The sequence below is a fragment of the Lampris incognitus genome, chromosome 2 (assembly GCF_029633865.1).
Source record: "Lampris incognitus isolate fLamInc1 chromosome 2, fLamInc1.hap2, whole genome shotgun sequence".
NCBI classification, from domain to species: domain Eukaryota; kingdom Metazoa; phylum Chordata; class Actinopteri; order Lampriformes; family Lampridae; genus Lampris; species Lampris incognitus.
Window position 1 is genome coordinate 36,476,188 of NC_079212.1, and position 25,316 is coordinate 36,501,503.

Below are 25,316 nucleotides of genomic sequence, written 5' to 3' on the forward strand. Positions count from 1 at the left end.
AAAACTTGTTTAGCCTTGTATAGTATGCAAAGACTCGTCAGCCATTGTTAGTCATAAATTCAGTAACTGTATGATTAACTGTTTACAAATAACTATTTTCTAATGGGTTGTGATGCAAGAGTTAGACATAATTAGTAACATTGCGTCAACAATCATTCATTTCATCCATCCATCCATTATCTTAACGGCTTATCCTGCTCTCAGGGTCGTGGGGATGCTGGAGCCTATTCCAGCAGTCACTGGGCGGCAGGCGGGAGACACCCCGGACAGGCCGCCAGGCCATCACAGGGCCAACACACACACCCTTTCATTCCTAGGGACAATTTAGTATGCCCAATTCACCTGACTTACATGTCTTTGGACTGTGGGAGGAAACCCACGCAGACACGGGGAGAACATGCAAACTCCACAGAGGACGACCCGGGATGACGTTTCAATTCTGTAATATTCATGAAGCCTATGAAGAGTACGACTAGCACGTGCTTTTTAAATAAAACATTTATTTTTAAATTTCACTTTCTATTTTAGGGGCGTAGTGGTTAGCGCGGTCGCCTCACAGCAAGAAGGTCCTGGGTTCGAGCCCCGGGGTAGTCCAACCTTGGGGGTCGTCCTCTGTGTGGAGTTGGCTGCGTGGGTTTCCTCCCACAGTCCAGACATGTAGGTCAGGTGACTCGGCCATGCTAAATTTCCCCTAGGTATGTGTGTGTGTGTGTGTGTGTGTGTGTGTGTGTGTGTGTGTGTGTGTGTGTGTGTGTGTGTGTGTGTGTGTGTGTGTGATGGCCTAGCGGCCTGTCCAGGGTGTCTCCCCACCTGCCGCCCAATGACTGCTGGGATAGGCTCCAGCATCCCCGTGACCCTGAGAGCAGGATAAGCGGTTGGGATAATGGATGGATGGACTTTCTATTTTAGGACTGCATATGCTGCGAAACTGTCACGGTGTTTAATGTAAGAAATGCGTTGATCAGTATACCTACGTCAGAAGGCAGACGTGCATGCGCTAAACACAGACTGAAACTAAACAAAATCACCTTCCGGGAGAGAGAGATCAAAGTGTAATTTTAAAGCCAAAGGTGCGCGGAGATAAAGACACGCACACGGGTTCGTTTACCGTTTCCGCCTTCAGCACCATCACGGCGCGGAGTGCGCAGGTGCATAGGCTGCTCGCAGCGCCAAACCAAAATATAACTTTTTACGCGTCGTGCCTTAAAGACCTTCCTTGCGCAACGTTTCTTACCAGCTAAAACGCCGGTAACAAGCCCCCCCCCCCATCTGTGATAGATTAGAATGGATTAACATTTCTTTTTCCTCGAGATCTTGCGGAGCATGCTGAAATTGCCCCTCTTCCTCGGGCCGCTGTCGGTTGATTTCGGGCAACTGATCCGAGTTGGATGGCTTCCTCTCCCGTTTCCGCATTCCCGCAGCCGCCGTCCGCATTGTCGCCGCGGACCTGTCACCCATGAGCTCACCGCAAGTGAAAAAAACCGGTTCCTCCGGCTAATCCGCCCAGCCACTGCGGGCGGTGCGTTATGTTTGCTGCGGGAGGGAGAGGGCGAGAAAAGGGCTAAGGCGGCTCGAGGCTCCTGGCTGGAGGCCTTTTTAGTTTCCCGTTTGGGGCACCGGACCAGACCCTGAGCCGTGCGCGGGGAACTTCCGCTCACGCCAGGTATAACAAACCTGTGCTTGGTACTCGCCGGGGCGCCGCTGCGGTCCTTTCCTGGTTATGGGATGGAGGGCTGCTGCCGCAGCTGCATGCCGTGTCTAAACCGGCTGTGGAACTGGATATGGCCCGATTTACGCTATCCCCACGTCGCCAACGCCAATACGAGAGCCCCGGAGATACGAACTATTTCCGGTGACATTCGCGTCCCGTCGCCGAAGAAGAAGCCGACCCAGCTGTACGCGGCGCTGTTCGACTTCGAAGCCCGAAGCGAGGAGGAGCTGACGGTGAAGGAAGGAGACAAACTGTCGGTGATAGAGAAACGGGGGGAGTACGTCCTGGCCAAAAAGCTGACCGGCTCTCTGGAGTCCGGTTTGGTCCCGGCCAACTACGTGGCTGTGCTGCAAGACGAATTCGCCAAACATAAGTGAGTATTCAAGACTCTCCGCGCTCTGCAGGTGCGAGTGAGTCACTTGGCATGTGAGGCATTTGTTGTATTTTAAAGCCGTTTTAGCTTTTAGGACGACGCTCAGTATTATTCCATCAGCACTTCTTTATTGAACTCTAAGTGGAGTGCAACTCGTCACGTTGTCTTGACGCAACTACTCGGATAAACGCAAGTGGGAATAACAGGCCTATCCTGACTTTCCCGGTGCGCGGGTTTAGAGCAGACCAGACGTATTCCGGCCTGTCTGTATTCAACCACCGGGCTGCTCTGGCGACTGCTACATGTCTGTTATTTGGTGAGCCGCTGGAAAACCGCTTTCTTCACCTTTAAACGAGGTTGCTGTTTGTTTTTTTTTTAGTTGTAGCACGTGGTCTGTCAGTCCTTACACTGCCCATCTGTTGAGTTTACACGTAAGCGACAGCAGGACAGGGTAATATTTCCCTTGGTATCAGGTGCTGCCATTCACCAAAGCAAACCCCTATGAGACGAAATGGTCGTAGAGTGTGTAACACGCACACACACTTTGTAGTTCTGTTACGGATTCATCTCCGACACTGTTAACGTCAGGTGCGTCTCGATCCCTGATAAATAAACATGGCTAGTTGACTAAATAGGTGTGCCACTTAAAGCAACGCCTCGCCACGAGTTTGTTGTGCCAAAGTCATGCAAATTCAATACAGTGTTTTAACAGTTTGTGTTGCATGTGACTGTGTGGTTTTGCTGACCACAAGGACCCCCCCACACACACACACACACACACACACAGGAGAATATGTTCATTAAGGATAATACGGACAGTCATTTGTCGGACCATCAAAAGCTTATCAAAGTCATTCGTACTTCCTGTCCCCATCAACACCCGCCCGCAACTTCAGCAGTTTCAGTGAAACTTGAGCGTCCCGGTTAACGTGTCGGACGGGACGGAGCGCCCAACCCACACCGCGGGAGTAAATACGGGTAAATACGGGCGGTGCAAGTGAGAGTTCAGGGTGGCGGCTGCATGCCACTGACGCCAATTAAGCTCTGATCCACAACTAAAATCGTGCTTTTTGTTTTTTCTTTTTTTTTAATTGAAAGATTGGTGCATAGTCTGCATCCGTCTTTGTTCTGTTGAGTGTGAATCCGTTTCAAATCCTGGCCTGCTGGCACTTATTGTGTGTTGGAAATGATGTTAATACCAAGTCCCTAATACGGGTTGCATTTAAACACAGCCTTTGTGTTTTAATCATAGCTTTGGTTGTTTTAAAAAAATTGGCTTTTTTTGGGGGGTTTGTTTTTTTAACATTGTTTTACATTTGTTTTGGTGGGAGATTTTAAACTCCATTTTTTATATATATATATATATATAAAGGTCATTTTCTGTGTGACATTGAGGACTTGAAATAAATGTAAAACTGAGGGTGTCCTTTTAATGTTGGTGGATCGGCTAGTGTTGTAACCATGTTGACAACGGCAATATTTTTTCAGTCTTTTGACTGTCAGCGTGTCAATTGTGTGTGTGTGTGTGTGTGTGTGCGTGCGTGCGTGCGTGCGCGCGCGCACACACATCTTGCCGTCATGTGCGGTGGCTTTGGCATGTCCTGCTCACGTATGAACGTCCTTTTCCTTTTTCCATCTATCCTTTATCATCCATCCATCCTTCGTTCATCACTATTTTCCGTCTATCCATCTCTGCTGTCACCTAGCTACTGTATTTCATTCAGTCCTTTACTCTGCCCATCTATACGTTTGTATGTCTGATGTGTGTTCATGTATAAATCCATCTGTCTCTCTTCATCCATCCCTCAATCTTTGTGTGTGTGTTTGTCAGTCTGTTTCTTCTGATTGCCTGCCTGTGCCTAGCCAGATACTTATGACTTTGTGTATCTGTCTGTCTGTACTAGGTGGTACTATGGGAACATAAATCGTGTGAAAGCTGAGAAGCTTTTGCTTGCCCCCCAAAACAAAGATGGCTCCTTCCTGGTGCGCATCAGCGAGAGCCACAGCGATGAGTACACCATCTCAGGTAAGAGCCTACCAATGCCATCCATCCAGCTAGTCATTCTCTGTCTGATGTTTCTCTCCCTCACCCCCTCCATCTCTTTTTCTTTCCTATGTCCTTTCATCCCTTTCTCTTGCCCCCCACCAAACACAAGTACAGGCATCCACACACGTACACATGTGTACACACACACACACACACACACACATACATACACACACACACTCTCTGTCTTTCTTCGATTGCCCCTTTGTCTTTCAAGGTCCCCAGCATAGATCAATCTTAATCTCACCCTGTTATACTCCCTTTCCTATATTCTCTCTATCCCCCCCGTCAATACTTCCCTCTATTACTCCTATCCTTAGCTGTCTGTCTGCTCCCCCCTCCCTTTACTATGTGGCCCCCTCATTTTTTTCTTGTTTTCTCCCTTATTCCAACCCCCACCACTACCTACCTATACTTTTTTTCCTCGTCTTTCTCTCTCTCTCTCTCTCTCTCTCTCTCTCTCTCTCTCTCTCTCTCTCTCTCTCTCTCTCTCTCTCTCTCTCTCTCTCTCTCTCTCTCTCTGCCTTTTTCCTCAAGGTCCTTCAGGTCTCAGGGGGGAACTCTCCAGGTAACTGCTCACCTTCCCCTGCACCAGCCACTTTTAAAATATGCACTCTAATTCTCTCAAGCCTATTCCTTTAATATAAGTGCTTGTGTCATCAGTACTGCATTACCTGTGTGAGGTGTGACTGTTCTCTGTGTGTTATATGAATTACTGAAGGGTCTGACCCTTGACAGACATTTCTTGCAGGGACAAATTTGGTTTGTGAGGACATTTTGCCTGTTCTAAAAAAAAACAACCCTGGATTTAGAGTCCCCCCCTCCACCATTTAAATCTCTCTCTCTCTCTCTCTCTCTCTCTCTCTCTCTCTCTCTCTCTCTCTGTGTCTCTCTCTCGTCATGCAGTCAGGAGTGATGGTAAGGTTTTCCACTTCAGAATTCAGCGCTCCGCCATTGGGGCTTACTTCATCTCTGAAAAGATCTCCTTCACCACACTGGGGGAGCTCATCACGTACTACCAGAAAAACTCCCGCAGCCTGGGTGTACCCCTAGATGAGCCCTGCGCCCAGAAGGTTAGTCTGATATTTAACCAAAACCCACACAACCATACACAAGCAGCTTGGGGATCCCCCTGGACAAGGGCTCATTAGATACAAACTTGGATGCAGACAGCTCTGCAGATCGTTTTTAACGTCATTAATCAAAATATTTTCAAATGTATGCCTCAATGGAGACATATAGATACATAATAGAGTTGGATGTTAGGTATACATGCACACACTTCTGTAAAAAACATGAGCCAACAAAGGGCTCACGTCACAAATACACACACACACACACACACACACACACACACACACACACACACACACACACACACTCTTAAGATCTCACAAAATTTCATACCTCTCACTTATAAATGTAAGAACATTTGCCAATTGGCATTGTCATATAACACACGTACACACAACATACATAAAATGCAAACAAATACACAAACAAATTGAAGACAAATGATAGCTGAAATATTGTCCCAAACTGCCCTGGTCAACGAAGCCTACCCCAGACTCAACTGCTGGGACAAATCAGATGGTGTAGTCAGTGTAGGTCTGCCATTTTTTTCCACCTCCTGCAATGTGGTGTAATTATTTTTCAGATTTCAGCCTTTAGCAGCAGGCACAGACCAAGTTCATCAGTTAGCCTGTAGCTAGCAGAAAGTATTGCTTTCTGTATGGGATGCAAGTAATGATGTCATGCCAATTTTCCCACCTAAGCAAAAAAAAAAAGTTTTTGTTTTTTCCAATGACGTGCCAGACAAATCAAAGAACTAAAATAAAGAGATATCTTTAGTTATTGAGTAATATTTTCTTTTAAATGACAAATTGTAAAAAATTCAGCACAGCCATCCAAAATAATTTTGTCATTGCTGCAATGTGGTAGTGACTTCAAGTACCATCATATGTTCATTACCTATAGACCACTATGTAAGGAAACAACATCAATTGGAGAATAATTTTACGGAGGATAAATATTTGGAAAGTAAGAGTGAAAATCGGCAGCAATTGGGAAATTATAAAATTGCAAGACAGTGCTCTCATTAAATATTTTGTCACCGTATGGCAAAATTAAACCGCTGCTGTGCTGAATTTTCTATTCATGAATTATCATTTTGAGGATTCAGTCCAGTGGGAGATTACAGGGGAGAGCGGAGAGACTTGCTGCCGTGCTATGTGGAGAGCTGGGTTTCAAAGTTAGGTATCCACTCATTAGAAGTTGTGACAAAAAGACTTGGTTTATCCAGTGTCCCTCCAGTTGTCCTGTGCTGAGATCAGTGCTGAATGATTTGCTGACTTGCGAAATACAATCGACTTCTCATTTACTTTTGAGACTCATACCCAAATACATGTTTTGACACTGTCACTGCCTGATCAATCGTAGATGCGAGTCACACATGGTTGACCCGGAGCAGGCAGCGTTGGTTGAGCGAGCTAGACAATGAATGGAGAGGGAGCAGCAATAGCGAGAACAAACGTTTTTCAAAGGTTTTGAATTGCCGCAAGCACGCAATGTTCTTCATACAATCATAAATGTGCGCAAAAAGTTTTAGGTTAATAGGTACAGTAGTTTGCAAGATTAGCCCCAGACACACACACACACGACCAAATGCATAATCCCCTTCAGGCTACCGCCTGGCTTGGATAAAAATAATCCTAACAAATACAATAGGGTTCCAGCACTTTATGCTTAGACCCCTAATAAATCATGTCAAAACTTTTTCCACCTTTTCACGTGAAGTTGCAACCTACACATTTCAAGTGAAAACAAACCTTCTTAGGTAAAAAAAAAAAAAAAGATAAAATTAATAAATAAAACTTATAATAACCTGGTTGCATAAGTGTGCACATTACAGCACTCAGTCTTTTTGGGTAAGAGTATCAGCTTGGCACATCTTGACGTGGCAATATTTTCCCACTCTTCCTTGCAAAAACGTTCTTGATTCGTCACATTGTGAGGGCATGTCCTGTGCACAGCCCTGTTCAGGTCACCCCAGAGATTTTCAATTGTATTCAGGTCTGGCCTCTGGCCGGGTCATTCCAAAGCATTGATCTTCTTTTGGTGAAGTAATTCCTCTGTTGATTTGGGTCATTGTCATGCTGAAAGGTGAAATTCCTCTTCATCCTCAGCTTTCTAGCAGACGCCTGAAGGTTTTGTGCCAAAATCGACTGGTATTGGGAGCTATTCATGACCCCTCCACCTTGACTAAAGCCCCAGCTCTGGCTGAAGAAAAGCATGATGCTGCCACCACCATGCTTCACCATGGCTATGGTGTTCTTTTGGTGATGTTCTGTGTTGTTTTTGTGCCAAACATAGCTTGAGGAATTATGGCCAAAGAGTTCAGCCTTGGTCTCATCAGATCGTAACACATTTTTTTGGGAGACTGGATGCGTCTTTTAGCAAAATTTAGCTGGGCTTGGATGTTTTCATGTGAAAGGGCTTCCATCTTTCCACACTACCCCATAACCCGGAGATATCACAAATACAGGAGGCTGTCACATGTAGGGAGCAACCAGTACTGGGCAGAAATTCCTACAGCTCCTTTAATGCTCCTCTTTGCATCCTCCCTGACCAGTTTTCTCTTTGTCTTCTCATCAATTTTGGAGGGACTTCCTGTTCTTGGTAATGTCACCTGTGCCATATTTTCTCCACTTGGTGATTGTCTTCACTGTGTTCCATGGTATATTTAATGCCTTGGAAATTCTTTTGTACCCCTCTCCTGATCGCTGCCTTTTAACAATCAGATCCGGTTCATGCTTTGTAACCTCTTTGTGGACCATGGCTTTGCAACCAAGAAGATGTCAGGAAAATCCTACAGGACCAGCTGAATTTTACTTGGGGTTAATCACTGTCACTTTAATTGATGGCGGGTGTATACTAAATACTATTTAACATGGGTTTGAATGTGATTGGTTAATTCTGAACACAGTCACATCCCCAACTATAAAAGCATGTACACACTTATGCAACCAAGTTATTGTAAGTTTTTTTTTTCCTCTGAAATGTTTCTGATTGTTTCTCACTTTATTTTTATAGGTTACAATTTCACATTAATGGTGGAAAAGTTTTGACATGATTTATCTTGGTTTAATTTTTTTACAGCACAAAAACCTGCCATTTTTACAGAGATATGTCGACATCTATATCCATTCTTGGTTGTGACTTTAAAAAAAAAAAGTCGTTTTTTTCCAATTTATTTTATTTCCCCCCCTATGGGTGTACAGTATATCTCTCTTCCAGAGGTCCCTTGGTGACTCCGTCCTCTTCTCTCTTCCCTTCCAGCGGCAGCTGTGAGACAGTTTGAGGCCCTGGACACACTCTGAAGCAACTCAAAAATATACACACATGGGCATCCGGGTAGCATAGCGGTCTATTCCGTTGCCTACCAACACGGGGATCTCCGGTTCGAATCCCCGTGTTACCTCCGGCTTGGTCGGGCGTCCCTACAGGCACAATTGGCCGTGTCTGCAGGTGGGAAGCCGGATGTGGGTATTTGTCCTGGTTGCTGAGCTAGCGCCTCCTCTGGTCGGTCGGGGTGCCTGTTCAGGGGGGAGGGGGAACTGAGGGGAATAGTGTGATCTTCCCATGCGCTACGTCCCCCTGGTGAAATTCCTCACTGTCAGGTGAAAAGAAGTGGCTGACGACTCCACATGTATCGGAGGAGACATGTGGTAGTCTGCAACCCTCCCTAGATCGGCAGAGATGGTGGAGCAGCGACCGGGATGGCTTGGAAGAGTGGGGTATTTGGCCGGATATAACTGGGGAGAAAAAGTGGGGAAAATCCACAAAAAAAAAAAAAGAAAGAAATATACACACGCACAAAACATGTTCTCTCTCACACACACACACACACACACACACACACACACACACACACGTATTCACATACGGCTGACACATTCACCCTTGCATACACTCTCATAGGACACGAAAACACATACGAGCACAAATTCATACACACTTGCATATATTCAGTATTGGTAGCTATGCATACATACCACACATGAACAAACGCACACAAACGGCACTTGAGGAGCTACATCAACATTCATGCATGTGCACATACACAAAGGCACACGTTGGCAGTGAAGATGTAAACCTTGGCAATAATCAGCAATGGGCAGGTTCATTTAGGTGAAGGCCAAAGGCACAAGCACACAACGTGAATGTGTACACATGCACAAACTACACCTGACAACCTGCAAAACACAAGATCGTATTTGGATGTAGCATACAATACACACGCATACCTGCAAATCACTATGAACGTTAGTGCACATCAGTGATCATTAACAGCAGATTTTTCACAATGCTTTATTACATTTCATTTGGAAACCATTTTCTCCAGTCATCTCATTTTGTCTTGTCCAACTTAAAGCCTTTCTTTGAATTTATATTGCAATCAATGTTTTTTGTACTCATTAATTGTAACTTAATCATTATACTGAATGTGTTGTTCACTAAGCATTGATTTTTTTTTCTGTTTTTCTTTTTTGTGTCTGTACCATTATCATGTAATGACTGATGAGTCTAAACACACTGCTGTGAGGGGAAACAGTCTTGTAAAGTGAAGTGGTTCACGTCGAAGAGGACTCGAGTGCACACACGCAATCATTTTATCAAAACATTTCAATTTTTTGCTACGGGGGATCCATCTTCTAAATTGATATTTATATTGATTTTTTTTTCTTTAATGTGGTCATCCATTCTAGCCATCATGAAGAATTCATTGATTTTTTTTCACAAGTGCCATTATCATTTTGTGGCACCGCTGGAGCCCATTATTGTACTGTGATGGAAGAGATCTTCTCTCTCCTGGCTTTTATTTCTCATGCTAAGGTCTGCTGAGCTAGCTAGCACATCCACATGCAGCCACATTGCTGTTAAGTGTGATTTAAATGTTACTTACGTCACATAAAAACCCATTACCTGGTGTTGTCACTTCATATGACTGTGTAACCTAATGCTCTTTAAAGGGTATAATGATTTATTTTTATTTTATTCCATGGACGAAGAACAGATCAGTTATTTCCAATTTCTTTTTATAAGACTTTTCAAGCAGTGGATGTCTTGTTCCTTTTTTTTTTGTTGCAGATTTCTGACTATGATTGTATGGGTTAAAGTGTTTTCTAAAGAGTGTAAATGTCATGCTGGAGTGAAATGTGGCTTTAATAGCATCTTCACTGTGAACCGCTGGACTGACACACTTAGAGAAGCTCGTGCCATTCATTTCAACAAAAAGACAAGTAAATGCAGAAAGTCTAACAGAGATGGCCGACCGGGCTTTGTATCGAGTGAAGAGGACAGTGGTTAAGCCTCGCAAAGAGATTCCAATATTCATCCAAAATAGCTTCTTTTAAATTATTCAATAGGGTTTTGAATGGATTTCATTGGCCTATACGTTATGGGACCTGCTCAGCTTGCGTTTAATCTTCCCAGTTCAAACTCGAACACACAAACGTTTGGTGAAATATCAGCAAACGTTTGGTCACAAACAACAATCTGCTGTACAATATATATATATATATATATATATATATATATATATATATATATATATATATATATATATATATTCTAATATATATATACTATATATATATATATATACTATATATATACTTAATTAATCCCCATGGGGAAATTCCTCTGCATTTAACCCATCCTAGCTGTGTAGCTAGGAGCAGTGGGCAGCTGCCATGCAGCACCCGGGGACCAACTCCAGTTCTTCTTTCCATTGCCTCGGTCAGGGGCACAGACAAGAGTATTAACCCTAACATACATGTCTTTGGACTGTGGGAGGAACCCGTAGCACCCGGAGAAAACCCACCACAGACACGGGGAGTACATGCAAACTACACAGAGGACGACCTGGGATGACCCCCAAGGTTGGACAACCCTGGGGCTCGAACCCAGGACCTTCTTGCTGTGAGGTGACAGCGCTAACCACTGGGCCACCATGCCGCCAATATTATATATTATAATTACAATTAATATAATTGGTTTATGAACAGCTGCTGACAGTTGTGCTGTGTATGATTGTGTAATACACAAATCCCTTCAGGAATATTAATGTTTGATTTTGCTTTTCCAGCTTTAGGTTGCTTTTATTTTCAATTTTATTATTATTTTTTAATAATCCTCTGTACCTTTGCAACTTAATTATATCTGTGTTCATGTTTTAGAAATCTTTCATTTTGTTTATCTATTTGTTTCTTATACTTACCGATGCACTTGATCATTAGAATAAATGTTAATTGTTAATACATCCGAAAATAATAAATTTGTATACAAATTTCATTTTCATCTTTTTTTTTTAGTGACCAACTCTCCTAAATCCATTCATTCGTTTATTCGTCCACCCATCCTTTCACTCTCCTGTTTTACACACTACTGTGAAACATTTAAATCCACTTCTGTATACTTTAAACTACAAGGGGAAAAAAGCACTGTTCACACTTTTGCAGTATTTTGACTACAACTGATGTCTCTGCACAAAGTCTTTTATGCATGCTCAGTACACATTGAATAGTACACATGGCCACTGTGTAGTTAACGGTCACACCCAACCGTTGGTTGCGGTTGTTATGCCAGTTGAGACTGAAGAGGTCACTTAGATGAGTGGGTGATGAAACATATCTCAATAAATGTTGTGTCCAGATGAACTGATTCAACTCTCTGTGGTCTGCAGAAAGTTCTCAACCCCACCAGTCACACCATGTTAAACGTTGGTTGGATGTTATCGCTGGTGTTTATCTTTAATCATGTAACCCAACGTTCTTATTTGTAGCTTTAAAGGGACTGATTTAATACACATTTCTGGAGAAAACTTTCAGACCGTAGGAAAAATAGGAATTCTGCTCCCATTTCCAAGCACTGTAAAATGTTTCGTTAGTCTGATCGACCCCTTTCGCCCCACTACAGAGAGATCTGTTTGAAGGAGAAATATTCTCAAACTAATCTATTAATGTATAATACAAAGATGTTACCGAATTTCTTTAACATGCCTGTTGACTTCTATAGAGTTGCACACTTAGTTTGCGAGGCAGCACGGGTCACTTTTGCTTGTTGAAAAAGTTAGTTGCCTGAACGTACCCGTGATACCATGTTGTATGTACATGCCACAATTTTAGGTTTGAACAGGAAGTTACAGCTGTCTAAACACATCAGTTTGATCTGTCACCGGCAGAGGTTTCCTTTAGGATCACCACAGCGGCAGTTTGTCTTGATTCCATGTCACAAACGTTGATTTCCACATCCTGTCATCATAGACGGTAGACCACCTGATGAAAACTGTTCAGAAGGTTTGTGTGGTCTGAATACACCCCTGTTGTCTCTCCATAGCGGGAGCTGTTTGATATGGAGCCGTGGGAGAGGCCTCGAGAGGAGTTCAAACTCCACAGGAAACTTGGAGAGGGACACTTTGGAGAGGTCTGGGAGGCTCTATGGACCACAGAGAACAGGAGGGTGGCTATAAAGATGCTCAAGCAAGGTAAAGACTGATAATCTAGCAAACGAGACCAAAATTGCCAGTCGGTTTCCTTTTCTCTTTTGCACAGACCGGTTCTGGGTCAAGCCAACCTCTGGGCCACATAGGTGTAATTAAAAGCAGAGCTGAAAGGGTAAGGGCTGAGGGAGCCCATATAATCTTGCACTTGGGCAGATGTGCAAATATGTAGGAGTAGGCATCTTCTTTTTCATTTATGAACTATGGTATTGAGGCTGCATGACGGTGGCTCAGTGGTTAGCACTGTTGCCTCACAGCAAGAGGATTCGTTGTTTGATTCTAGCCCGCCTGTGTGGAGTTTACAGGTTCTCCCCATGTTTGTATGGATTTCCTACCACAGTCCAAAGAGAAGCACGTTAATTGAATTGGAGACTCTGAATTGCCCATGTAGGTGTGACTCGTGTGCTGGTGACTGTGTGTGGGCCCTGTAATGGACTGGCAACCTGTCTAGGGTGTCTCCCTGCCTTCCACCCAGTGCCTGCAGTGCTAGACTCCAGCTCCCTGCAACCCTGAATTTTAATTTGCCTCAGTGGGCTTTACAGCAACACAACATCCTGTCCTTAGACCCTCACATCGGATAAGGGACAACTCCCTAAAAAAAAAAAAACCTTTAACAGGGAGAAAAAATAGGAAGAAACCTCAGGGAGAGCAACAGAGGAGAGATCTCTCTCCAAAGATGGACAACGTGCAATGGCTGTTGTGTTTTCACAATTTACAGAATACAACATTAAACCGATAAGACGGATGAATGGATGGTAGTGAGGCTGTGGGAAGCAGTATAGACCAGAGAACTATCAGGACGCTTACACAAACGGGACATTGGAAGAACTAATTGATAGAGAGATGGGCGAATAGATTGCTAAAAGATAGGAGGGAGTGATGACGGTGGGAGGTCTCGTGTAGAGAGTGGCTAAAAGGGTGGATGAACAAATAAAGGGATCGATAGATGGACAAGTAAACATGTCACCCACTCTCCACCTTACACCCTCTCTCTTTTTCTTCTCTCTCCTATCTTTACTTATCACCCCCCCCCCGCCCCAATCCATCTCGTCCCCCTTCCTCCCCTCCTCCTCCAGAGGACACGAAGCAGGATGAGTTTGTGAAGGAGGTGCAGGCATTAAAGTGCCTCCACCACCCGAAGCTGATTGGGCTCCTGGCTCTGTGCTCCAGAGGAGAGCCCGTCTACATCGTGACTGAGCTTATGCCTAAAGGCAGCCTCAAGTCTTACCTCGCCTGTGAGTGAGAGAACACGCACACACACACACACACACACACACACACACACACACACACACACACACACACACACACACACACACACATACAAACGGATTTGTGGGCACAGTACTGACTGTCATGTAGGCAGCAAGGTGTTGGTCGACAGACATTAAAGGAACTGACCTACTCATAAAGAACACGAGACAACACATGTTCATCTCTGCAGGAAAATTGAATTGTGCAGCAACAATGCAGATTTAAAGTACTACTGTCTAAAAATCTTATTTCAGTCATTTTAATGATGATTACTAACTCCTTTTACAACGATAGTGTGGGCAAAGATACTCTTCCAAAAAAATAATGTCCTTTAACCTGCTGCAAGTGTTTGTATATGGCAGTGTTGTAGTCGAGTCACTAAACCTCGAGTCCGAGTCGAGTCTCGAGTCCCCAGTGTTCGAGTCCAAGTCCGAGTCACCAAAGAAAAGTCGAGTCGAGTCCGAGTCGAGTCCCCATTACCTGAGTCCGAGTCAAGTCCCTATTACCCTAGTCCGAGTCCGAGTCATCAAGGTTGAGTCTGAGTCGAGTTCCAAGATGGCTCCGGTGATCCACTCGGGCACAGTCAAAGATCTGACATACAAATAAAAAAGGTCTACATTAAACAAAAAAGACACAGCTGTCACCATTTCAAAGGGAGTTTATTTACTTTGTGACACGATAGCCAAACAAATGCACACCCACACACTCGCACGCGCAAGCATGCGCGCACACACACATTTTTAGAACAGTCTGAATTTCTTTGACATTCTGAACACTGGATGTGCTTCAAAACACATTTGATAGCTGTGAATAGCATGATATTAGCAAATGGTGGAAACAGTATACAGAAGTAAGTTCCACAGCATACAATACATTCATAAAAACTAGACATTGTCTCTCAGGAATAGTTAGGAACAAAAGACTGGTGGCACTAGTTTTAAGCATACTCGTTGCATTTCAAAAACATAAGATCTGACAGCATGGAGTCATAAAATGCCTCCATGACTAAATACCCTTTCAATGGGCGCACTGGAGGTAGGGATAGAGAATACCTGTGTGGCAATCTGATAGAGGGTAGGGAATTTGGATTTGTTTCGCTGCCAAAACCTGAGGCACGGGACTGAGTCAGAGTCCTGCTCAGCGATCAAGTTGAGGTATGCAGTCAACTGAGCCTGGCCAGATGGCTTCTTCTCGGTGGAGGAGGGAGTCCTCCTATAGTGGGAGAACATTCTCAACTGCTTCTCAGGAGGAGACTCTGAAAGTTCACCTTCCCCTGGTCCTGTTGCTTCCGCTGCATCTGCTGTTGATACCGCTTGCTTGTCACCCTCTGCCTTTATATACTCTGAAATGAGAGGGGGGCATGGGGGACTCATTACAAATATGTTATTGACTAGGCCTACATGACAAATGACATGTCTATGTGCTTTATTGTAACACCTTAAATGATATAAACATCACAACAATCAAATAGTTAATCACTTAACTAACATTAATCAAAACATTTCTCACCTTTGATCTCAGTCTTCAGCACATCTTTGATGTCACTGTCCAGCTGCACATCATGTTCTAGCCGCTGGAAGCCAAATGCTGGGTCCAACACAGATGCTATGAAGTAGGCATTGGTGAAAGGAAATTTGGTGGGGCCTCTTCCTTCAGCCGGCTCACATCCTGGTATCTTGACTGCACTGAAAACCTCTGCAAACCTTATTTTCAAGGAGCTCTCCAGAGCTCTCACCAGAGGCCCACAGTATCTGGCTTTTCCTCTTATTTCCTGCAGGTAACAGCGCAGAGTGAGGACACAGGGCACAATCACACTGACGGTGACAGTAGTCTCACCCTGAGTTAGGTTGGTTGCCTCTAAGAATGGATCAAGAACTTCGATCAGTTCTTTAAGCTGAGCATACTCTCGCGGGGATAAGATAAGGCTTTTGTGCCCCACTGATTCCAACACACTGGACAGCTTTTGCATGTCTAAATGCACATAAGCCTTCACCTGCTTCAGAGTGGAATTCCATCGTGTGGCATTCGCTGTTGGAATTGTTGGATCACCAGAACACGCTTCAAAGCAGTCTTTAAACGAGGTGCCACTGTGGAGGAGGTTGGCTGCACAGGATAGCTTTGCTAGGGTGCTTGACAGCCCACTGGTGTCTTTCAGACCATCTTTTATGACCAACTGCAGTGAATGTGTGAAGCATGATAGTCTCTGCATCTTACAGTTCTCAGCCAAAGTGTCATTGACTGTCTGTTGATCTTCTGGCATCAGGTCTTGCCATATTTCATCATCCTCCTCAAATGTGCTGGGATCATGAGCTTCAGCATCACAAGGATCCTCTAGGGGAAAGCTGGCCTGGAAAGCTTTTCTCATGTTGGATGCATTGTCAGTTATGACAAAGTTGATCTTGTCCTTAATCAGGTATTCTTCAGCACAGCATTCAACCATCATTGCAATCTTCTCTCCTGAGTGTTTCCCATGCACTCTTTTGCAGGAAAGAAGATATGACTGAAGGCTGAGTTCCTGTTTTTTTTATCCATTGCCACTGTGTGTGCTGTCACTCCAAGGAATGACTGCATCTTTCGATCACTCCAAATGTCTGTGGTAACAGCAACACTCGATGCTTCTGCCAGCTGGTTCTTTATCTGTTCTTTCTTGACTTCCACCATTCCTGGAATGGTCACAGAGGAAATTGTGGATCTTGCTATGGGCCGGTACTGAGGGTCCAGGACATGCAGGAAGTGCTTGAAGTCCTCGTTGTCAACGATGGAGAGTGGCAAGCAGCACTTAATGATTTGATCTTTTACAAAGGCATCACTTATAGCCTTCTGACGTGGATGTTTGAGGTCGTACATCCTTTGCTGTCCATCATTTAAAAATGATGTGATAGTCTTCTGACCTGGAGCAGCTGGCATCACATCTGAAGCAGTGGAGGCACGGTATTCTTGGAACCTAGGGGAAGATAGGATACACACTTTAGCTTGCTGATGCCAAACTGTTTCAAGTAATCTTTCTCACCGCAAAAAATATGTAACGTTATAGCTATAACAATATGCAATAACAATACGAATGTTACACATTATACACATAGTGGTTTGAACCATAACCAGTTAAGTTACATATTTAGTTATCTATATAACTAACATTACCATATTAGTAGATTAACTAATGTAAACTAGCTGGATAAATGAAAAGTATGAGAAAAGATACATAATTTATGAGACTAACAGGACAGGGATTAATTAGCAAAACCCAGTCATTTAATTATTGATTTAAGTATGTTACATGCTACCTAGCTGAGCTTTAACTCTCCATCCTCCGTGAGTCTGTATGTTTATTCTGTATGGGTCAGGGAGGGTGTGATTTTGTTAGAAGATAGAGCCAGTTCATAGTACTGTTCAAAAGCTACGTCGCGCGTGTCTATTTTTAGAATTTGGCACACCCAATGCTGCATATATGCAAAGAAAAATATCCCCATATTTACAGTAGCCTATGCGGTGTCACCAATCACCATACGGTTCGGTAGTTTTCGGTACATCGGGGGGGGGGGGGGGGATGCCACATCCGTCAAATCTTGTACCGTCTCCAGCTCTCAAGAAAACCAGTGGCGGCATCCACATTAGCTTTCTTCAATTAGTCCATTTAGCGAGTAATAGCCTACAATTATTTTTATTTGCATTGTAAAGTTGTGCACATTTTATCAACATTATTTGTGGATGCATATAGGCTAGACTTCTTCCTTCTCCGCACTTGGAGAATATTCATGGCGGAGACCTGCCATGTGCGGATTTGTTATTGCTAGTTAAGATTAATGCTAACACGGTAGTTCAGAGTGGTGTGTTTTTTTCCGTTAAGTGTATGCTACTTGGTAATTAGCTAAATGATAAATAAGAAAAATCAGTTTTAATCTCCCTATAACACGAAGACGCTGCGTGTTACTTACCAACTCATCATTAGTGAGATCGATGGCACGCTCGTACCGAAAGCGAACCGTACTGTGACTTCTCTGTGCAATGCTGCATTAGCATTCTAACAGTAACGTTACTTAACTTACCTATACAATCTCACTTGGTTCTAGTGATATGATATACCGCCACACCACCGAACCCAACGGTTCTAGTGACATGATATACCCGCCACACGACCCAACCCAACGGTTCTAGTGATATGATATACCCGCCACACGACCTGACCCAACATCTTGGACCAGTGGTTGAGTTACTTCAGAGGCTATTGTTACCGTAGCTAGATAGCTAGCTAGCTAACGTTAACTGATCACCAACCATATCATCAACTGACTGCATATCACTTACTTTTCTGGGTGCATCCTTGACAGATGTCTGTTGAAGTTTGAGGTTGTCCCGGTCTTCTCCTCAATAGTTCGTTTACATATCGAACATCTAGCAGTGATCTTGCTGGAATTTGTTGTAAAATCTGTGTAAGCAAAGCGCACAATTCGGGGCGTCTCTTTAGGCATCTTCGCGCTACTGAACATGACGGTATGCACGCCACGTGAATCCGCATGTAGGTGGAACACACGTGCCTGCCCTTACACGAAATTGAATAATGTTACAGTATTAATATAGCTATCAATATATTTTAATAGGGCCTATTATTTAAAAAAATCTAACAAAAACAGTCTTTATCAATTAAAAAGTCAGAGTCCGGGTCTCCAACTTCCGAGTCCGAATGCAGTAAATTCGCGAGTCCGAGTCCAAGTCCGAGTCATCAGTGCTCAAGTCCAAGTCGAGTCACGAGTCATGAAAATCAGGACTCGAGTCGGACTCGAGTCCGAGTCCTGGACTCGAGTACTACAACACTGGTATATGGGTACCCATGTACCACTGAATGTCATGCTCGTATATTTGTAGTGTGTAGTTTTACCTGTGTACCTACATGCAGTTGTTGTGGTGTGTGTGTGTGTGTGCATGTGTGATAAATGTAAATGTATATAGAGGTAAACTTGTATTTTAGTGTACAGACTGTGGCAGCAAATTTCCTCAAGTAGGACAATAAATAATATCTGTGGTTCCACCTAACTGATGAACAAACCAGGCACCAGAATCCAGCACCATGCCAAAGATAAGCTGCTCATTAGCACCAATCAAACAAAATTAGAAGTACAAATGAGTACAAAAAATGGTCTGAGAGGAGCAACAGCGAGAGGGATATTGGATGAATAGGATGAAGTGAGCATCTGTTTGCTGTGTCGAGGCTTCTGCCCGGTTCATTTCCTGTTTGGTTTATTACAGCCTGAAAGGGAGAACTGGCTCCTGCTTTAACATATCAACAGGTGTGTTATGGAAACCCAATTCTCTTTCCTTTGGGTTTCAGAACTCACTGGTTTTGCCTTTCAAAGGTTTTTGGAGAGGGGCTCTGAAATAGTGTGTAAGCCACGCAATGTTAAATCTCTCCGCTTTAAGCAAGGCAGATAAGAACGGGGGAGGATTGGCCGCGGATAGAGAAGGGAGGATTGTATCGATGTATTTTTTTTAAAAAAGGCTTTAGTTTAATGCAAGGTCAAGCCTGAGGCACAAATTCAAAGCTGCTCTCTCTCACTCATCTGCAGATTTTGTTCACTCTTCTTGACTGCTGTGTGTGTGTGTGTGTGTGTGGGTGGGTGGGGGGGGGGGGCAGGGTACATCTACTATACTGTTCCCAGCACATAGTCTTCTGCATATTGAGTTGGGGTAGTAGTAGCAGTGGCAGTAGTTGTCATACTAGTACTTGTATAATAGTAGTAGTAGTAGTAGTTATACCTCATTAATGCCCCAGTGAAAAAGTCCTCCATAAGACTAAACACCAGTCATACAACAAGAAGCAGTCAGGACAGAACAGATAATAGACACAATGTCTCCTTTTAAAGTGTCTACCTGCTCACTTAACTGTCTCTCTGCATTTTAGCTTGCGTTTGTCTACCTGTGTGGCAGTTATTGTATCTGTTTGTCTATGTGTGAGTCTCTGTGTTTCTCTGTGTGTGCAACTTTAATCCCATTTCATCTTTTTGGGCAGCCAGATGGCAAGAAACAGGGCCCACTTTAAAAGACGGACACATACACTCCATCCATCCACCTGCTTACCATGTCTTTAATGTGTGCGTGTGTGTGTGTGTGTGTGTGTGTGTGTGTGTGTGTGTGTGTGTGTGTGTGTGTGTGTGTGTGTGTGTGTGTTGGTTTACCTTGTGTACCTGTAGCTGCAGAGGGCCAGGTGCTAACATCAGCACATCTTACCTACATGGGCAGTCAGGTAGCGGAGGGCATGGCCTACCTGGAGGACAGACACATCGTCCACAGAGACCTGGCTGCCAGGAACATCCTGGTGGGGGATGACCTGGTCTGCAAGGTGGCTGACTTTGGAATGGCAAGAATCATAAAGGTAAAATGAGGGAGGGAGAGAGAGGGAGGTGTATGCTAGGTTTCTGGTCTGGCTGGGATTATACGGGAGAGAAGGGGAGAGCGAGATAAGACGTTTTTACACAGAGATCCCGCAATACTGCCATAATGGAAAACCATCTTTATGCCAGCTGTTTTTTTACACTGAGCCAAACAAAGGTGACACAACACCATCCCAGTGTGTGATTTTTACATAGCATGCCGACGTGACGTGTAACACAACAGTATCGGCTGTCCTGTCGTGCCGGCTGTCCCTTTTACTCAGAACAGCGGGGCGGTTTAATGGCGCAATGTTCACGCCTTGAAAAGGCTGTGTGAAAAGCCTCCAAGACAGAAGAGAGCTCAAGAGACATTATGTGTGTCTGTGTGTGCTAGAGAGAATGTGGTGGCAGTTGTTGGTGTGTACATGGATTTTGTGCCATGCATTATGACAGCTCGACAATGATTGTATTCTCTTATGTAACTTGATGGAACAAGAAACACCCTGTAATATGTGGACTAACAACATTGCTTCACAACCTCCCGCTCTCCGTCTCTTTCCCTTTCTCTCTTTTTCTCTCTCTCAACTCTTCCACTCTTTCTTTCTTTCTCTCTCCCTCTCTCTTTTCCTCTCCCTCCCTTTCCCCCTCTTTCCCTCTTCCCTCTTCCCCTTTCCCATCTCTCTCTCTCTCTCTCTCTCTCTCTCTCTCTCTCTCTCTCTCTCTCTCTCTCTCTCTCTCTCTCTCTCTCTCTCTCCCTCTCCCTTCCTCTCCAGGACAGTGTGTACACAGCCAGCCGTAGCACTAAGATCCCAGTGAGGTGGACGGCACCGGAAGCTGCCCTCCACCAGCGGTTTTCGGTGAAGTCGGACGTCTGGTCATTCGGTGTGCTGCTCTACGAGATGCTGTCCCGCGGGAAGATGCCTTACGACGGTACGGTGATGACCTGATTGCTATCCTTTCTCTGCTTTCACTCCCAGCTATGATCCCTTGTCGCCGCTATCTCTTGTGTTTCTGTAACAGCGCTTTTCGATGATGTCATCCCATTGCTTTGACCTGTGGGTGAAGTTTTATAAAAGAAATAGGCAGTAATCTTGTTAAATAATCTTGTGATGCTATTAAGCAGTGTACTAACAAGGGTTTAAAAGCACAGTAAAAATCTAACAATTCTTTAAGTGTGCTTGCAAACTAGAACACTTTATACTTGCACATGTTTACATTTGTACTCTTGTTGCTCCACTTGACTACATTTTCTTTTGTGTTACACTATATGCATTTAGTCACACAACATTTCTGTATAGGGATATATCTACTACTACTACTACTACTACTACTACTACTACTACTACTACTACTTTTAGCTGCTCCCATTAGGGGTCGCCACAGAGGATCATGTTTCTGTCTTCCTCTGTCATGCCAGCCACCCGCATGTCCTCCCTCACCACATCCATAAACATCGTCTTTGGCCTTCCTCTTTTCCTCTTGTCTGGCAGCTCCATATTCAGCATCCTTCTCCCAATATATACCCAGCGTCACTCCTCCACACAGGTCCACACCATTGTAATCTCTTTTTTTTTCTCCCCAATTGTATCCGGCCAATTACCCCATTCTTTCGAGCCATCCCGGTCACTGCTCCACCCCCTCTGTCGATCCGGGGAGGGCTGCAGACTACCACATGCCTCTCCCAATACATGTGGCGTCGCCAGCCGCTTCTTTTCACCTGACAGTGAGGAGTTTCACCAGGGGGACGTAGCGCGTGAGAGGATCACGCTATTCCCCCCCCAGTTCCCCCTCCCCACCGAACAGGCGCCCTGACCTACCAGAGGAGGCGCTAGTGAAGCAACACATGCCCACATCCGGCTACCCACCTGCAGACACGGCCAATTGTGTCTGTAGGGACACCCAACCAAGCCAGAGGTAACATGGGGATTTGAACCGCCTATCCCCGTGTTGGTAGATAATGGAATAGACTGCCACGCTACCCGGACACCCAAACCATTTCAACCTTGCCTCTCTTGCTTTGTCTCCAAACCATCCAACCTGAGCTGTCTGTCTAATATGCTCGTTCCTTATCCTGTCCTTCGTCACTCCTAACGAAAATCTTAGCATCTTTAGCTCTGCCACCTCCGGCTCTGCCTCCTGTCTTTTCGTCAGTGCCACTGTCTCCAAACCATATAACATAGCTGGTCTCACTACCATCTTGTAAACCTTCCCTTTAACTCTTGCTGGTATGCTTCTGTCCCAAATCACTTCTGACACTCTTCTCCACCCACTCCACCCTGCCTGCACTCTCTTCTTCATCTCTCTTCTGCATTCACCGTTAATTTGAACAGTTGACCCCGTCACTTCTACTCCTTGCGTCCTCACCATTCCACTGTCCTCCCTCTCGTTCACACATATGTATTCCATCTTGCTCCTTCTGACTTTCATTCCTCTTCTCTCCAGTGCATACCTCCACCTCTCCAGGCTCTCCTCAACCTGCACCCTACTCTCACTACAGAGTAGGGTGCAGGTATAGCTATATTCCATATGTCTCTTGGTTAATACACAGGTTTATGTGGAAGAATGAGGTCATTGTCTTTATTTATTTATACTGTTTTTACTCTTACTTATTTGGTCCTACTGTTATTTTTGCCTTGTCTGGTTTTATATGTTTGTAAAGCACTTTGTAGCATTGTTTTAGAAAAGTGCTATATAAATAATGTTATTATTATTTATTATTATTGTCAAGTAAAGGGCTCTCACTACTGCTTAGGTATCTGCTTTCCAAATGAATTACCACTTGTTAATATTTTACATCACATCTGGATGTACTGTAGAGTTTTTAAATAAGGGCTGATTGTGATTGTTTGGGACGGCTCTTGTGGAACAGGACCCTGCGAGGAGTTAGGAAAGTTAGTGCAAGTTAAAGTTTTCATTTGGAGTAATGTTTTTGTGTTTCAGTTCATTGTTTCCAATAAGCTTTGTACATGCGACATCGATTTACAAATTGATGTCGCATGTACAAACTGACAATTTATAAAGAAAATTTACGATAATAATTTTTTTAAAATGTAGAAAAAAACAAAAACAAAAGATGTTTACTCTGTGAAGCCGAAATATCAACACATGGCACCTTTTACTGAACAGGATGGAAAAAGATATTCTGTAAATAATCACAATAACCCAACCCCCACCCCCCACTTTGCCTCCCCTCTTAGGCAAAACCTGCAAAGAAGTACTGGAGCTGCTCACCTCAGGGTTCCGGCTGTCGTGCCCCACCCGATGTCCACAGAACATCTATCTGATCATGTTGGACTGCTGGGCCCCGGAGCCCTCCAAGAGGCCCTCCTTCCATGCCCTGCACAGCCAGCTGGATACCATCTATGCCAGGATATACTACAAGACCATAGAGGTGTAGAAAGGGAGAGCGATGGGGGGTCTGAAAGAGAAGACTGATCAGGAGGAAGGGGAGAGGAGAGCTCTGAGGCTGCACAGCTACACTGTGATCCCCCTCCCAAAAAAAAAAGGTGGTTGAAGAGAGGGAGAGGAAAGGAGAAGAGGGCACCCTGCACTGCCAGCTGAATAGACTCGTCTACAGCAAGCTAAACTAAGCTAGCAAACTAAACACTACAATGGTTTAGAAAGAGGGAGCAGGAGGAGAAGGGAGGGGGAAAGAAAAGTTCCTCACTTCATTTCTGTCAACAGCTAGGCAGATGTGATATGGATAAGGATGTACTTAAGACTCTAAGGAAAGAGAGGGGGAGGAAAGGGAGGGAGAGGGGCATTTAGAACTAAAAGGACTGAGAGGCTGCCCTCAGCAGACAACTGGACATGACTTGAGATATTCCAACACTAAAGTGTACAGAGGAGACAGAGAAGAAGGAGCTTAAAATGTGTCTATACCAGAAGAAACTTCAGAATCTCCCAGAGAGGAAGAAGTGAAAGGGACCGAAAACAGGAAGCGAGAGGGGTAGGAACAAGAGGGACTTCCCAATAGCGAAGGAGGAGGAAAAGAGGAGGTGTGTGTGTGGAAGAGATGGTAAGGAAGAGTATTTCTTCTCAAAAGAGAGGCGAGAGATGAAGGATGGAGTCCATATGTATAGAAAATGTGGAGAAAGAAAAGCTGTAGAAAAAGTCTTCCTCGTGAATCCTGCTCTCCTGCCCAAAACCAAACACTAAAACACTCAGTGCACTCCAAGCACCAACGTGATGAGGTTTTATACACTCTCCATTTTCTGCATTAGATTTTAGCACTTCTCTACGTGCCATGTCTGTGTGCACACACCAACACACATGCACACTGAAACGATCTTTAATCCCAGGCTAGGACTTGAATCTATCACCTCTCTTTGGACTGTGGCATACAGCGTTGAATCGAGGGTATGTGCAATACAGAAGTGTTTCCCCTGGTTGAGGACCCTCAAGCCGAGAGTATTTTACTGGACATACTCGCTAGCTTGCAGGGATTTGGAAAGGCTTTTGCATCATACAACAGAGCCAGATGTTTTGGGAGCAAATTTCTCTGCAATCACATTTGCAGTCGTTGGTTTTAATCTTCCTTGCAACTCGTTTTTTGGCCCTGGACCAGTGCTTGAAGACCTGTGCTTTAACACACTGCACCAATGAGCCACATTATCTATGTGTGTAGGCCTTAAGTTATTTATGCTCCACTACAGGCCCACCGTGATGACCTGTCACAACTAGTGCCTATGTTTACACCACATACCCTCTCTACACAGAACTACCAATCCTATATTAAAAATACAAACATGGACGATACCAGGCAATGAGGACTGCGTGGAAAACCATCCCTAGTCAGAGGACTTTTGGGGGTGTAGCAGAGGTTCTGCACCAACAAACAACAAAATAAAATAAAATGGAACAACGTTGGAATTTGAAGCAATGCAATTTGAAAACAGATTTGCCTTTGGACCGTGTATGCATGATGTTTATAGAGGAGAAAAGCAAGCTCAGGAAACTTGAGCCATATTTAATTAAACACAATGGTTTGCACCACATTTTAG

At 44.3% G+C, this 25,316-nt stretch overlaps 1 protein-coding gene across 1 annotated transcript; it reads left to right on the forward strand.

The window, feature by feature from the left end:
* The first annotated feature begins 1,622 nt into the window (after window positions 1-1,622).
* srms (src-related kinase lacking C-terminal regulatory tyrosine and N-terminal myristylation sites) lies at window positions 1,623-23,734 on the forward strand. The gene is made up of 8 exons (XM_056273589.1): window positions 1,623-2,084; window positions 3,989-4,110; window positions 5,038-5,204; window positions 12,532-12,679; window positions 13,771-13,929; window positions 20,134-20,315; window positions 21,087-21,243; window positions 23,511-23,734. Exons 1-8 carry the CDS (start codon window positions 1,726-1,728, stop codon window positions 23,708-23,710), a joined length of 1,494 nt encoding a protein of 497 aa, XP_056129564.1. The 5' UTR covers window positions 1,623-1,725; the 3' UTR covers window positions 23,711-23,734.
* Window positions 23,735-25,316: the final 1,582 nt, after the last annotated feature.